The 25,408-nt window shown below is 44.0% G+C and overlaps 1 protein-coding gene across 1 annotated transcript; it reads right to left on the bottom strand.

Annotated features, from left to right (window-relative positions):
- Positions 1–1,472: 1,472 nt before the first annotated feature.
- On the bottom strand, positions 1,473–25,314 carry lasp1 (LIM and SH3 protein 1). The gene is made up of 7 exons (XM_072369654.1): positions 24,997–25,314; positions 16,483–16,577; positions 12,223–12,307; positions 8,040–8,147; positions 5,661–5,739; positions 4,855–4,952; positions 1,473–4,635 (listed from the first exon to the last, which is right to left on the bottom strand). Exons 1-7 carry the CDS (start codon positions 25,063–25,065, stop codon positions 4,462–4,464), a joined length of 708 nt encoding a protein of 235 aa, XP_072225755.1. The 5' UTR covers positions 25,066–25,314; the 3' UTR covers positions 1,473–4,461.
- Between the last annotated feature and the right edge of the window lie 94 nt (positions 25,315–25,408).

Genomic DNA, 25,408 nt, shown 5'->3' with positions numbered 1-25,408 from the left:
GAAGTGTATCCTGTCCCTTAATTACTTTAACATGGACAAATACTGTATTTCTCCAGTCTAATTTCAATTAATCTGATTAGAGATTCAGATCTGTTTATATGAAATAAAGAGATTGGATAGGATGTGCGTTTACATGCCTCAAAGAATCTGTGGAAATATAGCAAAATAAAAATAAATTCTTCCCCTTAACTTCAGTGATGAAATTCTATTTACTCAATAGAAGACGGCGAGCAGGAAACATATAATCTGATAACTATTTTGGGGTTTCTGCTGCTCCTTCTAATAAAACAGCAAAGTCAACAGGCTTCCTGCTCCTGCCTATAAGCACTGAGCATGATAAACACAAATGTTTTCCTCGGCCACGGTTCTACATCTCACATCATTTCACATCCACACGTTTCAAGCATTAACAGAGGAAACCAGAGATAAACAGTCCGATTTGGTGTATATGTTGTTCTAGTGTCTTGTTCTGATCTGACTCAAGTCTTCACTTGAGTTATTTAGATTCCACGCATCTGATTAAAAGTGGTTCATGTAAACACAGCTACCATTTCATCATCACTTAAACACTGAAAAGGAGTGAGTTTATTCCAGGAATGAGGGGTCAAAGACAAGTCAAAGCAAAAGAAGAAGAGCATTAACATAAAAAAAGGACAAATCAACAGTTTGATGCACTCTAAGAAAGGCTTTAAAAGGTCAGGATGTCTACAGGAGACCACAGAGGTGGATGAAAAACTCATAACAGACAAGGGAGGAACATCCTCCCACAGAAAGTAACACACTCATCCAGAAAGAGAGAGGACCTCAGAGCAAATATAGAGCTCAACACAAGGTGCAGGACTCCCACAAACCCTCAGTGACAGAAAGGCCAGAAGAAAAAAAAAAAAGCAGAGCGTTGAATTTAAGCCTGACCTGCGACGGGAAAATGGAGAAAAAAGAAGCCTTTAAAAGGCTGAAAGCATCAACTATAAGGAGGCAGTGTGACGTATGAACGCGTGCGGCCTCCAGCAGCACTGTCACCACAGTTTCTGGATGATGTGACAGAAAACAGAAGCAGCTGGATGGATTCTGACGTGTACAGGCATGTAGTGTGCAGTCAGAGTCAGGCACGAAGCGAACTGAACAGGGAGTAGATCACCGATGACCCGAAACAAACCGCAGAAGCAACTCAGGTGGTTGTTTAAAGAATGACTATCACCTGATCTCAATCTGGTTGAGCTGCATTTTCCTCTGTATGGACAAAGCGAAACGGCAGAAGGATGCAGAGAGACTGAACACGTCAGCCTGGAGAGCTACTGGTTATGTCGGTTTGACAGGAGTTGAACCGCTGAAACAGAGCAGGCAGTTTGCAAATGAACACATAAGTCAATGTACACAACAACAGCAAAAAAGACAGCATATGAAACGTTAATCCAGAGAATCAGGTACAATTACACCCCTCTGATCAAATGAAAAACAAAGCACAAACAGCATTCTGAGAAAAAAAATGACATTTTATTGAATCTGCAGAATCATAAGTACAATTTGAAGTGCTGTAACAGGCCAACAGGAGATGATGTCAGGTCCTTAATCTGAGTGTGCATTCTGGGTTCTGAATACACGTGTAAGACAGTATGCATATGATATCTTTATTCTTTTTATTCAAAAAAATAACAAAATTATATCAAAAACAAAACAATTTTAAGATGGAATGCACAAAACTGGTCTGAATGCTAAACCTGCAACCGTGGATTATATGATTCACTCTGCAAAGTCTACAGTATATAACCAGTATCATAGAAGCAGGGAATGATTCATCAGAAGCGCAGGAGCCTACGACGAAGGCTGAAGGAAAGAAGGGTCTGCAGCAGGGGGCGGGGCGGGGGGGCGGACAGGATACCAGACGGGAACTGAAGGGTCGTGATGCCAGAGCAGAGGAACGGCGTTTGGCCCAAAGAGGTCAACTCCTGACAAATATCCAGGTCAGACAAACAACTTGCCCTGCCTCAGCAGCTGGGAGACGGAGAGCATCTGCCCTCCGTCGCCCGCAGCCCCGCACGCCAACATCATCTCACGCTTGGCAAATCCATCCTGAGCCACATGTCAGCGCCGGCTGTCTTTGGCCATTTTCTCATTTCATCCTCACTGACAAAATCAACACCTTTGAGATAAAAGAAAAGTTGGAATCGGATGCAATCAGCTGAGTAGAAGTTAAACACGACGAGCCTGGAACAACTTCCCTGTTAGCCGAAGCGCCAAACTCTCCGGTTTACTGACAAGACACAACCGAAAGCTTTAAATCACCTTTTTTTTAATTTATTTTAATTTTCAGATATTCTGTTGTCACAGCAGCTGATGCAGAAAGCAGGAACACGCACCGCACGACTCTGTTAAACTATGTTTGGCAACCTAAAAAAAGTTTCTGAACGCTCAAACCAACCGACAACTTGCATCAAAGTGTACTTTTCCAAGAGCCAACTTTTAAAATTCACAAAAATATGAACCGCTTTCACCTGCAGGCAAGCTTCCCAGAGCACCATGACCTGTAAAACCTTCCCGAACTCACCTTTATGATACATATACAATTATACAATGTGATCGAGCTACATAGTGAGAGCCTCGTTTCATTTCATAAAGCTGAACATTTTTGGCCCCCCCAGTGTCCGCCTGCCCCACCTAAAAATGCAACCCCCCCGACTGCTCATATCTGTGACGGTCACAGTGCATCACAGGAGCAGGAGACGGCAGGAGAATGGGAAGAGGTGCGCATGGTCAGGGGAACAGTGACATTATTTACACCACTGAGAAATGAGAAAGGATCTTTTCTTTTGTTTGCGTCTGCAGTGGAAGGAACTTTTCAGTTTAACAGCCAGTGGCGTTACTGAGAGCACCCGTCTTTAGATGCACTGGTTATTTTAGCTTTATCAATTCATTTGAAGGTGAAAAACTCAAAAGCAGTCGACAGCGTTTGGGATTCACCTGCCAGACGGACCAGAACCAGATGAAACCCGTCTGTGAAGCTGCAGAATCAAACCTTAACGGGATCCGCAGATCACAAACGGGCTTCAACAACAAGCCGTTAGCTTGAGCGAAAACTGGGAGCCGACTAAACCCACAACCGGTGCACAAGTCCCGTTTCCAAAATTGACTAATTAGTTCACTGACATTTATTTCTTTATTTTTTTTTGGGAAAATAAGCATCTTATAATTACAAGAGAAGCAAAGAGAACAGCTGGAAGAACAGCATGAGATAAACAACATTTACCACAGCAAAGGATTCAACAGTTTCTCTCACATTAAATGGAAAAAAGACTGGAATGTTCTGGCAAAAACAAACAAAAAAAACAATGGAATAAATCTAAAAACAAAAAGAATCACAATAAAGAGAGTTGTGCTTGGCCTTCTCTGTCGTAAGGGTGTCTTCTTCGATGGTGGCTTTGTAGTAAAGAGGAAGAATGTGACCAGCTCCAACCTCCTTTTTCTCCAGATGAACCTTGATCACCATATCTTTGTGATCCTCTCAGGACTGAAGGCATTCCGGTTGCACAAACAGGAATAAGCGTGGATACACAGAACAATCGCACTAACTGAGGCGGTGTAATCAGTGTGGCTGCAAGAGATAGACTGATACTGTCCCCTAACTTGTCCCTGATCCCTCCTGTATCCAAAATGCCCCAATAAGGCAATGACAGGAGGGGCTCTTCAGTTAGGCTACAATTCCAGTTTCACAATACCCACAATGCAGTGCTGAGCACGAGGATGCCTGTGTGTGAATGGCGAGATGCACGTCTATCTATAAATATATTAAAAACCTCTCTGTTCTGACTGATAAGCGGCTGATTGGTGCAACAGAGACAGAGGTTAAAGGAATGTACACAAGTCAAAATAATATTCAAGCTTACATCTGATAGAGATTCATTACGGTTTCCAGTCTGGCCAAGATCAAGCTGCAAAATTAAAGAAAAAAAGAGCCGAAAAAGGCAGATTTTTCCTCAGAAAGAATGCTTGCAGTGTCTGACTTGTTGGGGATATATTTTGTCATTTTTTTCTTTATTTTTTTGCACGATGTTGCATCAGGATTGTTAAGTGCTACAGCTAGTGGCGGAGCTGTGTGACACATCATGACCCCTGACATACTGCTATGAGCTGCGAGTTTATCTTTTAAGACTTTCAGTTTCCACTTGCACAAGAGTGGAGCCAGAATGGCTGACGGACAAAGATGAAAGAGAGACAGACATAAGCACAGACAGAGAAGCAGGCAGACAGACAGAGAGATTGAGGGTGTCTGTGTGTGGTGAACGGTGGAAACAGAGCGGGGGTGCAGAAGGGAGCAGTTTCAGGGTCTCACAGGACAGAAAAGGGAACAAGAACAAAATTAAGAGAAAGCGGTGTTAAGATGAGATGGCACTGGGCTTTTCCTTTCCTTCTTTCCCTCCCTTTCTATATCTCCTCCTTCTCTTCCTCTTTTTCTTCCCCTCTCACTCAGATGGCCTCCACGTAGTTGGCCGGCAGCATGCCCTGCTGGCCGGTGCGCTCCACGCGGCCGTACATCCAGCCTTCGTCGATCTGCTGCACATCTACGATCACATCTCCATCCACGAAGGACACCTCGTCCTCATCAGCGGCAGAGTAGTCGTACACTGCCCTGTACCGCTTCTGTTGGCGGACAACAAGGAGTTCATGAATGCACCATCATGAAGTTTCCATCGACTCCACGAGGGTCAAAGGACTTACAGCTCATGATTGTGCTCATCGATTAAGAAGATTACTGCGCAGATACAACTTTTGAAGTGTAAACACGCTTTTTAAATAATCAAATCATGATAATACAGTCTTCTGATTGTTCCACATTCAGTTGGACAGTGAGGGACTTACCCCAGAGCTGGGAGGTGGACCAGCAGCTGCCTGGCGCACTGGTTCAGGACCAGGCTCATAGTTGTAGTTGTGAGAGGCGGCAGGCGGCTGGAAAGCTCCTAAAAAAGGAAGGGCAGGGCGGATTAATGAGCTGAAAATTTATTTTCCTTCAAGTCAGATCTGAGACATCAAACCCGCTGGGAACTAAGCAGAATTTCACTGCTTTACTGCTATGAGTTTGATTTCTTTCATTTCAGAACATACAGCAAATGCATCCTCATTCCAGACATTCACTCCTGTCTGTATATTTGAACGAGTTCCTCCACAGAACGATGACTTCAACAGCAAGCCAAAACATGCAATCAGCTGCAGCTGAATTTCCTGTTGCATGACTTCTGAAACAATGACCTTCTGTGCAAAATTGCAAATCAAGCATGTAAACTAAAGGCAGCAGGTGGACTTGTTGAGTTTACCTGGAACGTCTGTATCCTCTCACGATTGTTCCTCCTGTACGTGTTTTAACCGCAGAGCTGCTGGAGCTCGGCTTGTGTTTGTGTTTGTTTGGCTTCAGCCATAGAAGGGATTAAATCATTTAACGTTACATTCTTACAGCCATGATTGAGAAACTAAGTAATTCCCCATTGCAATGCTGGGATTTAGAAATAAATGGACTTCATGCAGAGGTGAAGGAAGGTGGTGAGCACAGACAGGCTAAGAAGCCCTCCCATCAACTCCCTCATTAGTCATTTAACCGCCACTTCCATCTGTTGCGTCAGTAAACTGCATGTGCTTTAAATGTTTCTGTGCGTGTGCAGCAGGGAGAATACCTGGGTTGGGGTTGCTCGGCTGATGATGTGGGACATCTCCTCCCATCTTCCGTTTCTCAAACTCCTCATGGTACTTAATCTGAAACGTGCAAACGGCATAATGTCACGAGAGGAGACTGAAAACCGTCAGTTCACTTTCTGTCCACCAGGGGTCTCCCGACTGCACCTCGGCCTTTCCGTGATAGGTGGGGCGGTTTCGTGCAGCCAAAGGAAGCAGCTTGATGCTAAAAGGAAATGACATCTCAGCAGTCGGAAGTACTGTGAGCTCAGAGTTGCATAGCAACCGCCGTTTACTTATCACACACATGCAAAAAGAAGAAAAACGACAGGTGAAGAGAAAGAGGGAAGTGAGTAGAAGCTTGAACATTCAGGGGTAGACTGAGCCAGCAAAATTCAACAGGAAACCCAAAAGATACATGACTAAGTACATCACAAGTAACTGATACTACTCCATTTACTGCAGTCTCAGGTGGAAAATGAAAAGTGTTCATAAAAGCCGTTTAAATCAGCCAATATTTCACCTGTTGAATGAACATTTCAGGCACGCTTTGTCAACCTTTAGCACTGTGATATAAGCAGTGTCGCAACATGAAACTGAGAGACTACTCAGCACTAATTAACCCGTCCCCCGCACTTCCAGGCTGATAACAGACAGACTCACACGGCCTCGGTCAAGATCTACAACCCTGATTCTGTCCCTGCTTCCACCCGGCCTCAAAGAGCCCACTGTGCTGGAGAGTCAGAGGGGAGTGTGTTCCCAGAGTGGACGGGATCAGGGAGTGTTTGTGCAAGGACAGCGAAGCAAGTGGCTGAGAGAACACAGTAGCTAGTTTCAAGTGCAATATGCTAAATGAGTGCGTGTGAGGGAGATTATTTTAGTTTGTTTAGAGGGAGAAGGTTGAACAGATGCTGCGTTTGTGTGTGGATTTACAGGAAGTGTCCCGCTTGCTGCTGAACTAAACCCCAACAACGCTTTTCAATCCTTAAAGCTGGACAAGGCGACAGAAAATGGAAATGGACTGGCATCTATCTGGAGTGCTTCTGTAATGATTAGCTGAGAATGACACGCTGATTGGAAGCAGATGCTTTATGTGTTGTATCTAAAAGCACTTCAGAGCGCCGGAGCCCATCCTGTCGTAGTTATCCTGATGTGGTGTGCGACTCCACAAATAAATACATGCAGCACATGCGTTTCTTTCCTTGATCCTTGACATGCGAGAGCTTTCATTGCATGAAAGCAGCAATTACCCATCATCCTCCACACTAATTATGTCATTAGTGAGGCCGGTGTAGAGCTGGTTATGTAGAACGATGCATTTTTGTGTATGAGGGTGTTTAACGAGGAAATAAAGAGCTTCATAACGGAGTTCAGGGGACTGGCGACACAAGGAAAACGCTTGTGTTGTATTTACAGCAAAACGGCGAATCAATTAGCAGAGCAGAGGAGCGTGGAGCGGAAAGACAATGATCCATGCAGAGAGATATTTGAGAATTCCTTTCAAATAAGTGTGGAGCGGTGAGAAAGGCTGAACAATGAACGATATATGTTCTATAAAAGATCTTTGAGGCTTGTTCCATAAACATTTGGAAACATTTTGGTGACATTTTAAAGGGGAACTCCGGTATTTTTAAGCGTAGACCTAATTTCTGGCATGAAATACGTTCATCTACTCACCGAGAACAGTTTGGTGAAAGTCTTGATCATCCACTTCATCCACACGCCCCCCTGGAGCACAGTTTATTTACTCCGTGCCTCTGTGACAGTCGACTAACTTCACACAGAGTTTGCTGCTGATAGTTTTGTGCAACATGGCAGGATATTTATCAGATTTTGACAACGTGAACGACGACTTGCGTGTGGATGAAGTGGTCATAACAGCAGCTATGAGCTAACAGAGCTATAGTACACGTTCATTCATTCATTCTTCTTAAAAGTATTGGTGAAATAAAGACAGTTAATGCCTTATTTAGAGGCTGCATCGTCCTTGCCCCGTTCACTCTGTTATATGGCTATACGCCGATTGCGAGTTATCTAAATATCTTCCGAAGGACGCCGACTTTCGCCAAACTACTCAGTGAGTAGATGAACGTATTTCATGCCAGAAATAAGGTCTAGGTTTAAAAATACCGGAGTTCCCCTTTAAGCAATGTCATCCCCAATTTAAGCATGAACTGACCAACACTTTGCTCGATACTGTGAAATCAGTCGTTCTTAAGGTATTAAACAGCATGTAAATTATCCCCCGCAAAAGCAAACCATCTCTTCAGATCATCGAGGCATCAAACGTGCCCGTCAGGGAGCAAACAACACCAGCACAGCTCTGACTAAGCAGTCTGCCAGTGTGTTAAGATCCAGAGAATTCAGCTGCCCACACTTACATTGCTGATCTGGTCTTGCGTTTTCTTAATTCTCTGCATCTCTGGCGTGTCTGCGACCACGCTGAAACCTTTTCCTTTATTCTTCTCAAAATCCTCCCTGTAGAGAACCTGCACGACAAAGCGAAGAAAAGGTTAAAACATGCAACACTTAAACACGAGACATCAGTCAAACACTGTGTGCGAGTCAACAAGCTAAACCCAACAAATGGAGCAAATTAATATTTAGAGATGCTTTGACCTAGATTCTTTCCACATAAAGAATTCATCTTTGACAGAAACAACATAAGCACAGGATTATTCCTGGGTTTTACTAAGACTAGCAGGAGAATAGTCCTACTGTGGCTTCTTTTCCAGCCTGCCATCATCACACCAGCCAACATAAATATGTCAAAATGTCACCTCTATTTACACGAACACTGAACTTTCTTTTCAGTTTTAGAGTGAGGATGCACATGAACATCTGCGCCTGTGTTTGGTGAAATCTAAGATAAGTTATTACAGTTACTGCTTATTCTATTCTTTCCACATTTCTCCTGATAAAGCCGGAAGTTTTGTCCTGAAATGATATTTTCTTTAACATAAAAGGTGGCTGAATTAAGCAGTTTGTTTTATCTGCGTGAGCCCTGGTTATACGGTTTAGTCTTTTGTGGCAACGCTAACTTCCTGTTTGCTTAGGAGAGACGGCCTTACATACAGGACGAGGCAGCAACCATATATGGTCAAAATGAGAGGTAGTGAGTGACAAACGGCGTTCGTGTGTGTGTTCCCACCCTATTCTGACCCTAAGGACAGAGGAGGAAACGTCCAGCCCATGCAACAACGTGAGCATCAGAAATTACAAAAGAGGGAGCTCCCCCTTCCAACTGCTGCCCTGTGGCTGATGTCGAGTATTCAAACCCACAACCACCGCTTTACAAATCTGCAACAGGAAGGCGTGTATCGTGCTATTTTCTGACTAACGACACAGTGACACACTCCGTCTCCTCTGCTGCGAGCACAGTCATTTCGCCTCCCCACACAAAAAGCCTCGTTCCTGCCTCCATGGCGACAGCCTCAAGGATGGGACCCGGCTGCACGGCCCATTAACAGGAAACAAAGCGCCCCCCCCCCAGACGTCCGAGTAACGTCTGACACCGCTCAACAGAGTGCTGACCAGCCTTCCTTTCATCTCCTGACGCCATGTGATGTGATGGTGTGATTACGAGTACGAGCGTGTATTTGTTGCACTGCGATGCGTCTGCATCTTTCGTCACCCTGGCGTGACGCCAACTCGTAAAGAGAAGCAAAAAAAAAACAAAAAAAAAAACAGCCGATTCTAATTCCCTGAAAATTGACAGGCATCCCTCAAACCTTCTCACAAAGACGAGTCATGAGGGTAAATGTAGCTTCAACTCCTCTTTGCGCTCCACTCAGGCAACATATGACCCATTACCGTTACTACAGCCCATCTCCTTTGTCTTATGGGGTCTATGCCACCGCTTCCTCTCCACCAATCACGATCCAGCTTTCTCTCCCCACCCACAATCCTTCCTCTCAAACCTCCTTTTTCATTCATTCATATTTTACTGCCTCAGCAGCAACAGTCAGTCGTCCCGTGGAGCTAAACCTTCCCCGTATTATAATCTCTCTTTCTGCTTCTATTTGCATTCCTCTGGCCTCCCCTCCCCTTTCACTTTCATCTCTTCCTCTTTCCCTCTGCAGTCCTTTTTTCTGTGATGGTGCCTTCCTGTCTCATTCTTTCACCCCACCTCACTTATACCTCACTCTTAGCGTTCCCTCTCCTTTTCCCCAAGTCGCTCCCCCCGGTTTCTTTATTTCCTTTATTTCCTCTTTCCGTGTCTTGTCCCCCCCCCCCCCCCGCGAAGTCTTGTAATGAGGTGTCACAAACCTCGACCCTGCTGCCATAGCAATAGGGTTCCCGTAGCAACACAGCAGCAGTGATGGTGAGGGGTTTGACGGTTTTAGACAGGACTTTCAACTTTATTATGCCACACAGAAGCACTTTAAAGATAAACAGGACACATAAATACACTAAACAACTGTATGTTTCTGCTTTTGGTTTCTTTTTAAGGGGAATTTTTTATCAAAACGAGAAAAAGGAATTGAAATTATTACAAATGTCTTCACTAGAAATCTGCTCTGTTGCCGAAGGGGACTTTTTTTCATCAGAGAGCTTCATACAAATCTACTTTCATCAAAGCTTTTGGGCCTTTTTTTGGTCCAAACTAATATAAAGAGTGTTAAACATAATCCTACTTCAGCACGGCACAAACATCTTTACTGTGCTATAATGCGATTCTTATGGCCACCGTCATAACGTCCGTCTCTTCGTGTCTGTTGGGGGCTGTTCAGATGCACAGACCACGTAGAAAAACACCATCTGTCCCTCAATCTCTGTAATTCCACGGTCTCCACTCCACAAACCCACTTCTCATCCGTAGTGTCTGACAACAACATTCAAATGAGACGATGAATCCTTCGGTGAGTCCTGCCTCCTCAGCTTTCTTCCTCAGCTCCCCCCTGTGGATCCTTTCCAGTTATTCACATTTACATTATTGTTGTCACACTTTCTAAATCTTGCAGTTTTTGTCTAATTAAGGAGGCTGAAAATGAAATTAGATTTTTTTTTTTTCCTGTGGTGACAGACAAGTTCCTTAAATACCAAGAAAAAACATCCCAAACTACATAGAAAGATTAAGAGAAGTGAAACCAAACGAGTCTTTAAGGTTGTGCCAAAAGATTTAAGGACATAATTAACATAACTTCATTCCCACCCTGGCGGTGATTTGTCAACATCTATTTAACTGGAGGAAGTTAAAGCGAGGTCTGAAGCTGAGCACGAATGTCTCAGAGCCATCCTTAAGAAGGATATAACACACGACCCAGTTCAGATGGATATTTTGGTCACTGAGGGTTTTTTTCTTTTAAATCCTGGTATATATTTGGGTCTTCATAATTAGGAACAGCTGTAGCGCTTTTCTTTGTGCTTACAAATTAGACCTCAGCCCCGTTTTGCGGAGAAATGCAAATCACCTCGGGACCTCGAGTAATTCGTCATTAATTCTGAGCTCGTCTGTGACCTTTCTATCATACATTGGTGATTATAAATGAATGCTGGATGCCATTTTGGGTGTCAACTCATGTTTCTATACATCATGAAGATACAATTGACAAATAGAGCTCGCTCAAACCCATCGGAAGGGAGAAATTTTGTAGGATGATGAAATTATTAGCATGGCTGCCTTTGAGATACAGGTATGTGGAGACCTATCAATCATAAGTTCTATAGTGAGCGAGAAGACCAGTGGGACTCCCATTAAACTTGAACAAAGAGATGAGGAAAGATCATTTCTTGATCACATAAGAGTAATGCTCAGAGTAATGCTAATCCTGTGTAAAAAGAGCAGTCGTGGGGAACTATGCCAAGATAAATGGGTGCGCATAAATCCAACCATTACCAGAGAAGGATTTACAGTCGACCTGGTGCAGCATAAAACAAACAACATTTATCACCAGCAAGAAAGCTACTGCAGGAGGTAAATGGGATGGTTCAACACAGGCTCGATTCTGGAGTTCTGAATATGTCGACAAACGCTTGTAAAGCCACACTGTGATCTACTCAATTCTGATAAAAACACCGACAAATACAGCGGAAAGACCGGTTCAGGTTCCACAGACTGAGCTTCCATGGAAAACGGACAAGAATCCCCTGACTGCACAGGTTAAGACGCAGGTTTATATGCAATTACAATAATCAGCTGAAAGGCAGGGAGTTCTAGTAGATGGGATTGCATTCATTGTTAAAGGGATTCATGCTGCGTCGTCTTTTCATTTAATCAGATGAAAAGACATTGGAAGTATAGACTTAGATTATTTTTAATCTAAGTGAATAAAAGTTAATCTAGTTTACAGAATAGCCGATTTATTTTTTCCACTGAGACCTCTGCTCTCGCTGCCTCTCATCTTTCTCCAGGGTCTGTTAGGAGTCATTTTCATGCTCAACTAGTTCGCATCAAAGCTTTGAGCGTGCTCAAAAACAATGAGACTGATCAAGGCTGACTTGCAGTATTCACACCGACTTAAAGGTCTTTTTATCGGATTAGACGCAGAAAACGTGCTGGAGTCCATGTGTCACAGCTCAGTTAACAAATAAGAGTCTGAGTGGCTAACGGCAACATGTTACCTGGCTTTGCATCTTGCTCTGCTGTTTGAGGCGGAGGTTCTCTGGAGTGTCAGCCACGCAGGTGAAGTTTGTCTTGGGGTAGTGTCTGTAGAAGAAACACAGCAGTGAATATGAAAGCACGGTAAACACTCACAGGCAACACCAGCTTCCACTCACTGTGAAGCTCAGGCCTGGCTTCTAAGAGAAAACAGCATAAATCAAGCAGTGCACACTCTGTGGCCCCCACAGTGGAGGCATTTGCTATTCAAGGTGGTCCTGAGGCTGTGTTAGGAGCCCTGTAGACAAAAAGCATGTCAGTATCACGCACAGTGCTCTGTCAGTGAGAGCCAAGGTAGTCTGAAAAAGAGGAAGTGCAGGCAGGGGCTGTGGGGGGGGGTGTTTGGAGGCGAGCCATAGCAGGTGTGGAAAAAGCTTCCAGAGCTTACAAAGCACAGGCAAATACTCTGCCACTCGTCCTACTGGGATAACAGGAAGAGGAACAGCGAGCGCCAGACACAGAATTAGGGTCACAGAGACGTGGGCGAGTGCGATGATGTCATGGGCGGCCCCCTGCAGCAGAGCATGAAGGCCAGTCCTTTTCTGAATGGATTCTGGAAATGTTTCTGATGAAAACACGAGCAGCAACACAAAACCTCCTTCAAGCCAGGAGAAACGCTCTAAAACAAAAATAAACACAGTGAATGAGCAGAAAAACAGACTCCATGCAGACAAGCAGCACTGGAAGAACTGCTCCACACGGTCGGACTTACTGACGGCCTGAAACTGCTCCCAGTGCCATGCATAAGTCAGTGTTGTTATGCACAGGTCCACAAATAACAGCGCCTGCCAGTTCAAAGAGGTCCTTAAGGCAGCAAAAACACATGGTACCAGTCCCGAGGGAGAGGAAGAGTCCTGACTGCTTATCGGACAGCTCAAACCGACTCCAGTCCCAGCCTGCCTCAGGGAGCTGGGTGTCCTGGAAAATCTTCAGCCACCATCAGAGCCTCAGGGTGGCCCACTTAGTTTACAGTTTCTCAGAGAACATGGTTGACCAAGTCAAGCTAAACATGAGCCACGTTAAAGTCAGGAAGTGGCACTTCAAGCTGTGATGCACAACAAACAAAGTTGGTCATTTTACAACTGAGACGGCTGTCAGCAACATTCAGATGTTAGCAGCGAGGCAACCTGGAAAACCCTGCAAATGAGAGGACGCTTTCTTTGTTTTCAGATATCTAATCACAGAAGCAGAGAGTTCGGTTTTGGAAAAAAAAAAAGATAAAAGGGAATTGTTATGCTTTCAATTTCCATTCGTGACTACTATCGCTGAGTCATCATGCTCGGTATTCTTGACCGACGAGTTTTGCTGCATTTGAGAAATTCGTAGCTGAATGCCGACAATTCCAGCGTACAGTATCAACAACCAGCAATGTTATCCTTTCATTTTAACCCTGTTAACAGTGTGCAAAAAGTCTAATTCTTTTTGTTTATCTCTCTCTGGAGTTGGGCGTGTTTTGTTTGTTGTGAAACACGCTTTCATGGAGCTTCTTGACACCCAACAGCGCCCGCTTGCCTGAGACGGCGGCTGTGGCGTTCGAGTCCACACGATCACAATCAGCCGTGTTCATTTGAGTGTTTTATGTTTGGAAATCATGTAAAAATCATGCAAACATAAACAAGGCTGCAGATCCAAGCTTCGTGACTCAGAGGTCGCACGCTGCATGATCATGAGTGCGTTAGAGGGTCAGACCAACGCTCGTCTGCGTCTCAGATCGTATAATGAGATTAAACAAGCTGCAAAAGGCGAAAAACACATGCACAAATGCTAAAGAGGGAGTGATCAAACAGAGGGGAGGTTGAACTTGTGGAGTAAGGGGGCCACTCGTGTAGTCACACACAAACACAAGCTGCCTACTGTGCAGGAGGAGAGGCCTGCTTGCACTGTGGAACCAAGAGATGTTGAGGCCCGCTCGACCCTGTGTGACCTGGAAAGGTTGTAAGGCATCATTCAGCAGCAACAGCTCACTTGCATGTACAAATTCTACTCAAAGCATACTGATAGAGACAGTAAACTGTTATGAGTCAGAAGTTAATGATATTTGCTGCTGCACATGACTGTAAATGAAGCTCCCGTCCAAGTCCATTGATATTAAACCTTTCCATCAGACCAATGAAGATGGAAACAACTTACCAATAAAGGCTGCATCACAGAAAACAACCAGTAAAAGACACGGACTGGTTTTAATCACTGATACATGAGAGGAAAACTGTAAATGGAAACATTAAATCAAGACATTTGCAACATATTTTCATAAAATCAAATTGATTTCCAAATGAACATCAGCCTCCGAGTCATTCAGTGACGTGTTTCCAGGGAAAAGTTTGAATCTTTCTGTCTGCATATCTGGCCTCCTCAGTCTCCCACAACCCCCGGTGACGGTATCATCTCACCGGGGGATGAGCCTCTCAGGGAAGAGGGTGGGAATACTGCAAAAACAAACTACGCCTATATCAATTATCAAGGTCAAATATAGAGGAGTAACGAAGAAGCAGCTATCCCACAAATAATGGAGAATGCAGCCTGCATTCCTCCCCGAGGCAGCAGCCCCTTCCACTGATGAAGTTTACCCTACTGAGAGTTGTGTTAAACAAACAGAGAGAGGCATAATAAACATGCTCTGAAGGGCCCGGCTCCCACAGAGGGGGGAGGGACCCGGAGAAGGTTCGGAGAACAATGATTAAGATACTATTATCAACTTAAAGGCTTACAGTTTATTACCACACATGGCTGAGGTCTGGTCTTGCTCTGGTCACCAAAACTGCTGTTACTTAATGTTCGTATGTTCTATATAAAGCATTTTAAATCAGCTAGTTGCCGAGTTGAGATCTGAGTAAACCAATAGGAAAGTCAGACACTACTGACAACACCAGTGCTGGTGAAGCTCAGGCGTGGCGCTTTAATTGCCATTATTACGGAAAATATAGCACATATTATGCAACTTTGTTCCCTCTACAGAGACTGTCATAAAACCCCAGGTATCACAGACATGTCATGGTAGAAAAAGCACTGCTATAAATAATGAAATTGATAAGATTTAGCCACCGGAGGTGCATGTTCTGCATTTTGTGAGCGCTGCACATTCGCATGTTCACGTTAAAAGAGCGACAGGTTCGACATTTCAAATTGAGGACAGCACATGCTCACCTGTAAAATGGGTGACCTACAGACACATTTGCATAAAAGCAGAGTTTTTGCTTATCAGATTTAGCAGTGACCAGTTTTTTTTTGTAATCTTGCCTTCTCAGGTTAAGCTTAAATGTTCAAACTGGAAAGAATAATGCTCAGTTTTCTTGAGAAGTGTGACTGGATGAATATAGAAAGGCAGGAAACAAGGGAGATTCAGAGCTTCCTGGTTTGAAATTGGTTTAACCAGGTTTCAAACAGCTGTTCTGTGTGATGGGGGGGGGGCATTTTATGCCCACTTAGAGAGCATCGAACACAGAAAACAGAAATAATTCGCCTTCTCGTCACTCTTTATGCAGACACGTGGACAATGTTTCAGACCAGACGAGCAGCTCATTTCTTTCCGATGTACTGTAGGGTGGAAAAGAATTGTGCTTTTAACGTTAGTCATGAGGGAAGCAACATCCTTCAGCAAACATCTGGCCTAAAGCGAGCAGTGAAACATGTTGTTCCCTTAAGCTGGGACTGACAACACGAGCCTGACTTCCAGATTTATCTCTGTGTCAATAAACTGGCAGTTGACCAAACGAGCTTGTCAGAACATGAAGAGACGCCTTTCCCCTGCATTCCCTCCCCATACATGCACTCGCACTCTGCAGCTCTGACAAAACGCACTCAGAAGAGGAGAAAATCACTACAAGTAATGAGTGAGGGGGATTCCTCGGATTCCTCCTGAGCGTTTAGTGTGCGAACATGAACTGAAGCATGAGCGGACATGCCAGTTTCAGACTGTCCACCTCTGTCACTGTAGAGGAACTTCAGGAATTTCCTTTGTCGATGCCCCCCCCCTCCCTTCTGAGAAGAGGAGGGAAGGAGGCACTTTCCCACACCACCCATAGGCTTTCTCTGTGAGGGGGGAGCTGGAACAGTCACAGATAAACAGCAAAGGCGGGAGAGAGGGGCCATAGTTGGGTTGCAACACAGACTTGCACAAACATTTGGTCCTAAATTAGGCTGTGGACACACTGAACACTGCGAACAGAGTCTTTGGGCGTATAAAACATGAGACACACACACAGAAATGAACAGGGACAACTTACGCATTGCAGTATGGTCTCTTCTCGAAGCCTTTGTAATTCTTCATGTTTAGAGTCATTTTGCAGACCTCGCAGCTGAAGCATCCTTTATGCCAATACTGTCAGAAACAGAGAAGACAGAAGATGTGAGGAACGCAACAACTTAACAGGACAAGACTACTTTTCTTTTATTCCCCAAGGTTTCACAAGAAAGAGGTGACTGTGTGAAACTAAAGTGAAGCAACACAGCCTTTGTATGCTGGCACTGAGCAGTTACAAAAAAAATAAAAAAATCAGCTTCCCCTTAGCTAGAAAATTGTATGGTTACTATTTATAAGCAGGTTTGGCAGCAGTGGTGCAAGCAGCGAGGGACTTTAGAGTTTGGAGTTGATGAGGACATATCTTTGCCTTGTGAATCTTCACAAATTCATTCACTCTCTGGTCGTATTCACAGCTCCCGTATCTATCACGGGAAGAGCTTCTTTACCACCCTTCCTTCAATTCTCCCACCCACTTCACCCTTTTCCTTCTTTCTCCTGGAGCCAAGGCTGATCTGAGGCCTGAAGGTTCAGAAAGAGACAGAAGGAGAGAAAACCGAACAAACCCAAAAGGAGGGAAAGCAGAGGGTGGGTAAGAGAAAGGAAACGCCAGTGAGTGAAGCAACGATCTGGCTGCTATCATCAAGGGAAGGGAGGGAGGAGCTCAAAGACACAAACAGTAGGGACAAAAAACGGGAGGGAGTCATTAACATGGCCTGAGGGCACTCTGCCATCCCTCTCATTCTTTCACCCACTATTTATCACTTTCAATTGCCCACACACAGAAAAACTCCCAACAGAAAATCCAAATGATTCAAAACAGAGGTTTAAACTGCAACAACAACAAGTACGCCGCCGCTTTCCAAGTGTTTCTCCCCAAAAACACAAAACTGGTGACACAAATTCCTCTAAACAAAGAAAGCAGCCATTACCGACAGGAAAATCCATCCCTTTCCCATGCATGTGTTACAGCTTTGGCAAACAGCTGGCAGTAAATCATCAGGATGCTGAGTTTTGCTGTGTGAAAACTGCGGCTGGACTGTAAACACAATTATGGTGGCGACATGTATGGAACTGACAACATCAAACAATCTAAAATGTGTCTGCAGGTTGATTTTAAGAACAGCTTTGTCTGTTCTGTCTGGATGCACGGACCACCCAGAATGGTATGTGCTCACAAATAACAAGTGTATGTATGAGCGAGTAGCTGCAGGCAAGCAGAGGCGAAGGATCACAGTGGAAAGAGGGCCTTGGCTCTGATCGGGAGAGCTGTGATCCACAGCCAAACACACTGGGCCAAGCCTTCAAATGCAGACTCCTTATCCCACTACAACCCAGTTGCGCCCTGAGGGACTGGCAGATGGACACATCATGTTACTCTTTCTGCTGCTTTCCCTCGGTGTTCTGTCTAAAACAATGACGGCAGATTCAATTTCCTCCATTGTCAGGTGATGTGCAGCTGTGGTCACTGCCACCTTTGCAAATCTCAAAATGAATCAATGACCCCTTTTCATTTCCTCAAAGTTAACCAAGAATAAACCATCTGTGAAATCCAAACAGAGAAATGTTAAGTGTCAGCTGGGTTTACGAACCCAACAAGGACCTTTCTGCTGTTTCCCAGAATAAAACTGGCCTTGCATCTACTCCACAGAACATGTCTACTGTTTAGCAAACTAAACCAGCTAACCCACACTCCACCAGGTCACCCACCACCCTCTCAGGTGACAGATGTTCTGCACAAGCTGTCCTGGAGTGAACAAATCATAAGTACCATTTAGAGGTCCTCAGGTGCCCGTATGTTCAGTACAACGTGAATCTTAAAAAGTGAATACGTCACAAACACATTAAAGTACCACCTGGTGAGATTTAATCAGGGAGAATTTAGCTGCTGTTGGCATCTTCCTCGCTGTCCAGCTGCCAACACCATCGACTGAACAGGAAAGTCACACCACTGGTCAGTTTTTCACTGGAGTTTGCATCTTCAACCTCTTTAGAAGTGATCGTGCTGCTGTGTGTCTGCAGGGAGGATGAGAGTCGGCCTTTTCCTCTGACACGTTTCAAAACTGTTCTAAAGATGTTCGTTGGTGCATGACAGCGAAAATAACTTGACGAAAACCACGTCCAAAATGAAAAGGATTCAGCAACATTGAGACGGTCCTTTTCAGGAGGTCAAAATGCATCCTGTGGCTGTGTCACACCATCGATTAGCTTCTGTGAAGTTTTATCGTGCTAATTTCTGCTATAATTAAAATGCCAGCTGTCATACATCTGTACTTTAAAAACTATCTTGAAGGCGTGGTGCGTTGAGCTGGGAGCGTAAACCTTGAGGTGACATTTGGTTGCTGATGTTTTTTCACTGCATTGAAAGTTGTTTTATTGTTCTCATCTGCCACCAGCAACCCATGATACTTTGTGGGTTTGAACCACTTTCAGGGTCAAAAGTCAATAAAACTAAATGGAAATCTCCAACAGTGTTGGTCAGAGAGGTTCCTCTGGGTCCTCTGGAGTCCGGAGACAACATAACGGCCCCTATTATATACCAGAAGTTCCCAAAGTAGAAGCAAACGTTTAAAGAAAATCCAGTAACCAAGTTAGTTGGAGCTTATCTTTAAAAAAAAGAAAAGCAAAGAAAAAGAAGGTGAGCTCGCCTCAAAAAGCCCAAAAACTCAAGACAGATGAAGTGAAATTACAAAGGAATGAAGTTCACAACAACTTTAACATTTCAGGACAATAAGAAAGAACAGGTGCACCAAAAAAAACACTTTATCCATCTATCAGTTTAAACTATTGATCAGTGCTGACAATGTGGCATCAGAATAAGGTTAAAATGCTCAGCTTGGATATCATAACTGCAGTTTTTAACCCCCCCCCATAAGTGACATTGCCATTACTGTGCCGCTTCCTGTTGTAGCAGCCAGGTAGAACATTTCAATTTAAGTCAGTCAGCAGGTACAGCAACCTTACAGGTTAACACTTCGCTTATATATTGGTCAAAAAGTGAGAAAAAGACAGATTTCATAAATGCTTAAAATCTAATGTTGATGATCTTATCAACAGCACATCATACTAGCACAAATCCCCACAGTCGCCGTATGTTTTCTGTGCAAATTACCAATAAAAACTGGAAAAAAATCTGTGATTTGTTCCTAAAACGGTCCTTTCTCGTCATTCTGGATCAGTAGTAAAATAGATCCCTAAAGTGGCTAAAAACTGTGGCTTGTTTTTAGTTTATATTAGGAAATGAACTAAACAAAACCTTAAACATCTGCTCAGGGTGAGGCTTTCAGAGTCATTACAGACACCGACTTTACCTCATATTATAGAGTTTCCCACATAATGACCGCACACAGTTCGGCAAAATACACGGTTCTCAACTGGACTTATTCAGCGTGAAGCTGTGATCGCAGTTTCCCCACAAATACAATAAAAGATGCACACACACAGTGGTGGAATATAATCACAAGTGGTGCCACAGAAACACATCTGAGGTGTATTTGAAATCCAAGCATGAACGGGTCCCAATCTCAAGCCAGCCGTGACATTCTGAACACATACATATTCAGTTAAAGCCTACAGTACCGGATTTTTCGGACCATAAGGCGCACATAAAATGCTTTAATTTTCTCAAAAATCGACAGTGCGCCTTAAAATGCAGTGTGCCTAATGTATGGATTAATTCTGGTTGGGCTTTCTGACCTAGAACCGATTTTATGTGTTAAACGGCGCTCAAAAAACTGTCAAAATGTTTTAGCACGGCTGATGGATTGAGCATTACGGGCCACCGTAGTCACGAGCCTGGCGGAGTGATACGATCTGTGCTTCAACATTAAGGTGTGTGTGTTCATTCATTTATTTTCTATACCCACTGCCCCAAAAATGGCGGCACGAAGCGGATTTCAAACTCAACGCATTACAACAAGTGAGTTGAATAAAGTTTGACTTATCTGAGTTTTGTTTAATGTATGAAAATAGACCCGTTGATCACTGATATTGTGCCTTATAACCCGGTGCGCTCTATAGCCTGAAAAATACGGTACGTATAAAAGGAGGGGACAAACGCAGGTGTGGAGATGAGGGACAAAACGAATGTGTTTTAGAGAGCCCATCCGGCTGTTGGCCTTGTCCAGTTCCAGGAAACCTGGCTCTGGGGTACTACGGCAGGATCTGACAGTCGGCTGGAAAATGAGGACACTGCAGAGATGGAGCCCTAGAAATGAACCACCAATAAAATAAAAAAGCAGCTCTATCTCCCTGCATCAGCTCAGCTCAAGGCCACATGTGTATGCATGCTTATATGTGCACGTGAGCATTAACCATGCATCTACACGCGTGTGTGGTACTGTATGTAGGTTATACGTCTCTGTGAATGATGTGTGTGTGTCAGTGAGGGTTAAAGGCTCCAGCCAAGAGCAAAAGTGCTCAGTCAGCCTCAGCGTTTGCTCTCAGAGGGAAAGACATACAAGTGATCCTGGACGAGATCCCTGCAGCTATAAAGGAGGCAGACAAAACTTTAAGCAGCGTGCATGCATGCAGCAGGCAGCGAGGGCGGGTCGTGAGAGTCCAACGACAAATAGACTTAAAAAAAAAGGAACAACAGGGAAGAACTCGTGAATAATTCTTTCTTAAAATAATACCACAGACTATGATAATGTGAAATCATGACACACTCTAAACTTCTCATATTGTAGCATCTGGCTAAATGACGACAGTGGAAATGATCAAAGTGTGACTTCAAGTGTTAAAATGATGCTGGCCTTCTCTGTCAACCACTTCCTGTGTAATACGTACAGGGCAGATTAGTCATTGCTGCAGTCTAATAACCAAAGTAACACATTCACCAAACCATCGCTTGATCTCAATAAACATACCTACCAGAACAACAGATACAATTACGTAGCTGGTGGGTTTTTTCAACACTAATTTCTGATAATATCCTGCTATTTTAAACGGATCTGTACGATCCAGTGACTACTGGCTTATGCTTCAGAGGACATTAGTGCCCTTTAATACTTCAGAGCTGTGTTAAAACCAGTAGAAATAGGCCTCAGCACAACTTTTTTCAGATGCTTTAAGGTGTCAGAGCAGGTTTAGCATGATGTGACGGTTCACATAGTGACTGAATCAAACTAAAACAACACACACGGATCGCTGCAGAAGCTCTGAGTATGAAAGATTATTCTCGTGAAAGATATCATGCCTTAAGACTCCCACATCTGGTTTGTGCTATTAGGGGAAACTGACTCATTAACGAATGCTGGGTAATTATAAGCCCACCTGACGCCATTAGTTCTTATCTGAGCCCTGGATTTTGCTGCTGAGCTGCAGGCAAACTGCGACTTGAGCAGACACGCTTTGCTAGAGCAAGGTTTGAAATGAACTTTTCAAAGAAACGCAGACTGTGATGTGCATTCAGTAACTTAATGTGATTCCAATCCAGCAATGAGAGTTTTTAAAAATCAGAGAAACGCACTGAGATGAAACATCGACACACTTCTGCTTGGTCAAAATGTTACCGGTGGATCAGAAATGTCCCTCTGCCTGCTCGTCCCTTCCCTAAATGTCAGAAACAGCAGCGCAACAAAGAGAATCCATTACCGAATCCATAAAGCTGTAAAGGATCAGGACGGCAAACACAACATGTACACTGGTTCCTTTTTCTGATCACAAGAAAAAGAACCTGACCACTCACTATCGAGTCAACACCTCAAGTGATCCTGACTGTGATGTTCGTTAGTGACTGTGAGTCATCGACTGGCGGTGGCTTCACCTCCTGTAGCATTTGGGTGACATGACTCAGCTCTTAGAATAACCTGACTAAATATAGGAAGCATTTGGCAGACTGATTCCTCTAAAACGGAGATCAGGTGAAAAGCGTCTATCAGAGTGCAAATACAAACAAATCATCCCCATTTTGGTCTCGTAAAGTTACTAAATTTGCATTTACAAGGTAAGACATTCACTCAGAGAGAACTCTTAGTTGTTTGCTATGCCTTCATATGAGCATTGGATGCATGATATGAGCCCTTTCATTGTGTAAACACTGTACAGTGCCACACAACTTGACTATGGCCCGACCTTTAACCCTCTTTCCACCAATTTCCTGAGCCTGAGCCAACAGAAATCGTACACACCTACCATATAACAGAGCTAAACGCAAGCCATGCATGTGAAAGATTAAGTCCAAAAGGTGTTAGACACATGAAACAAACAAAGAAATAAAGTGACCTTCAATAAAGCAAATATTAAACTTATGAATCCACGGTCAGCAGTCTTTCTGCAGTGAATTCTGTGAATTCAAAACAGCTTTCTTATAAAGCTCTCTGAAAGAGGAAATAATCATTACCAGCACCGAAACTCTACTCCAAGCCCAAACACATCTTTAAAAGCAGAAAGAATAGTTTGTTTTTCATACTTACTGATTAAAAGATGAGCTGCCAGAACAAATGCATTAGCTTATCAAATTATTATAGAAATCTGAAATAGTAGCTCATGTTCCACCTTGGAGCTGGGCACAGGACCTAATGAGCTCCACTGTGGTGATACACATGTCAGATTAAAACATGAATAAATAAAGAGTGCCTTCACACGCAGCTCATACAAAATGCAGACAGCATGAAGTAATACTACATACACAAAGTGTTTCAGCCCCTCTACACAGGCGCTCAATTCATCTCCTGCTCAAAGAGCTGAAAAACCACACAAAGCACTGTGCACCTCCACATGTACTTTATCACAAAGTACTGTTACAAGTTTCACTGGCTGTCCTCAGATGAAGCTGCAGAACGCTCCTCTGATAAGATACGGTCCCGAAACATGAGCTTAGCACTCATTTTGTAAGCCAACAAGAAGCAAAATTCACTTCCTGTCTTCACGTGTGCACAGCTACGCTCTGCTCCTGCTGAGCCCAGCCCTTTCATACCGGAACGGAGCAGACAAACAAGTCTCTGTGGGTCTGCTTCTCCGGCTCTCCTAGAGAAGGCCGTCAGGTAAAGGCGTTTGTTGGTGGAATACTAATGTCTAAGTGGCAAGACCCTCGACTGCCTGCTTTCCTGAGCACATGGAAAAATGCTCAGCCAAATGAGAATGGCAAAGGGAGGGAAAGGGAGGTTGTTTTGGTGCGTCTGAAGGGGTGAACGCTGATGCCGAGTGGCAGCAAAGACACATGGTGGACTACGTTGCTTTGCCTGGTTCAGAAGGGGAGATCGCACAGCAGGCCGCTGACTGAGTACACTTTATGGGAGAGTCTATCTGCAGGAATGCACTCTGCTTCAGGGCAGATTCCAGCGCACATTTAGGCTGCACTTGTGGCAATTAGATTCTTATAAATGCCAGCCGAACGTGTCTAATAGTACCTCCTAATACTGGGTTTCTTGGGCATAGAGAGTGGTTTTGAGGTAAATCAATTCCAGTTCAGAGCACAATGGGAAAACATTACATAGATCCATGCAGTAGATAAGTAATGCATCCTGTCAGGAGCTGATTTTGCTTTGGATTAAGTGCTTTTTCCACCTTCCCCGTCTGTCAGCCCTGACAGATAAGCATATCTCAACAGGGATTGATTTTCAAGTCATTGAGACGTCTATTAGACAAATTATCTTCTTGCTCTAAATCCTGCTTTGATTCTAAAAGAGATACAGTTGCTGTTATTCGTATGCAAAGCAAGGAGACCCCACCCAGGTACAGATGTTAAGTATGATCCATGAAAGTTGCGGTTTTTAATGAAACTGAATATTTACAAGACACGCAGCACCGGTTTTACCTTTGCTTGTGGCTCACCTGTGAATTACTGACCTCCACAGAGAAACATTGGGTCAAATTGATGGGATTACCACCTTGACTGAGATTAGGCGTGTGTTTTAGGGTAAAAGTAAACCAGCCTGCGTAGTTAATCATCCCTGATGTGGATTAACAAGTGAATTGGACACTGACCTGCCCAAGTCAGTCCACGCTGTCGTGAGCAGTTTTGAACACGAGAAAATGGCTTCATTTGGTTTACAGACACGCATCGCTTAGCATCCACAAAGAAAATACCTTATCTGTGAGAGTACGGCTCTGTCGAGAGGTTAGAAACCCCTTTGAATCCGCTCTCTTGAAAGCAAAGGTGCCAGCCAGGCCCAGGCCAGGCTTGGCTGTCGGAAGCACTGTGAGGCGTCGCTTTAGGGTAAACCAACACCAAAGACTTGAGGCAGTCTCATTAAAAAGATAACATGCTGTCTTTATTCTTTCTAAAGAGTGGTTAATTATTCGTATGACAGCGTCCAAAGGCAGCTTCAGACCACGCTGTTGTGCCATCGCAATTTCAGACGTTAGCTAGCTGCTAGCTTGTCGAGCTAGCGAAATACCTGTTCAGTTGGGTTGATCAATTCATTCACAAAAATACATGAAAGGTTCAGTTTTAGGAAAGCAGAAACGCGCTCAGCCGCGGTACGAAATGAGGAAAGTGTATTTGAGTTATTCCACGAAAGAAATAAAACACAATAAGAGGTTTTTGTGTTCTTACCTTGTCCAGACAATTCACTTTTTCCGTGGGGTAAACGACTAGATTACATCTGCTACACAACGGATTCATGTTGGAGGAATGCTCTTCTAGCTAGTTAGCACAGAAACCGCCGATGATACTGGTTGTAGCCGTGTGTGGTCGAGTAAGCACTTAAAAATCTGATATAGTGTGCGATTAAGATCAGAAGCAAACCAATACCAATATAATTGTACGTAGCAAATCCAGGAGATTGTTGTTGTAGCCGCACAGCTGGCTGTCAGTCCACTAACCAGACACGGAAAGCGCGCTCCCGCTGTCCCCTCTCCCTCGAACGCGCGCGTCCGAGCAGAAAGGGAAGATGTAGTGTGGGAGGTTTCTTTTTTTTTCTTTTTGAACACTGATATTATTATTTAGAATCAGGAAGTTGACATGT

The sequence above is a fragment of the Leuresthes tenuis genome, unplaced genomic scaffold (assembly GCF_036924035.1).
Source record: "Leuresthes tenuis unplaced genomic scaffold, fLeuTen1.0.hap1 SCAF_17, whole genome shotgun sequence".
NCBI lineage: Eukaryota > Metazoa > Chordata > Actinopteri > Atheriniformes > Atherinopsidae > Leuresthes > Leuresthes tenuis.
The sequence above is the reverse complement of the archived record's forward strand: the minus strand, read 5'-3'. Positions and strand labels throughout refer to the sequence as shown.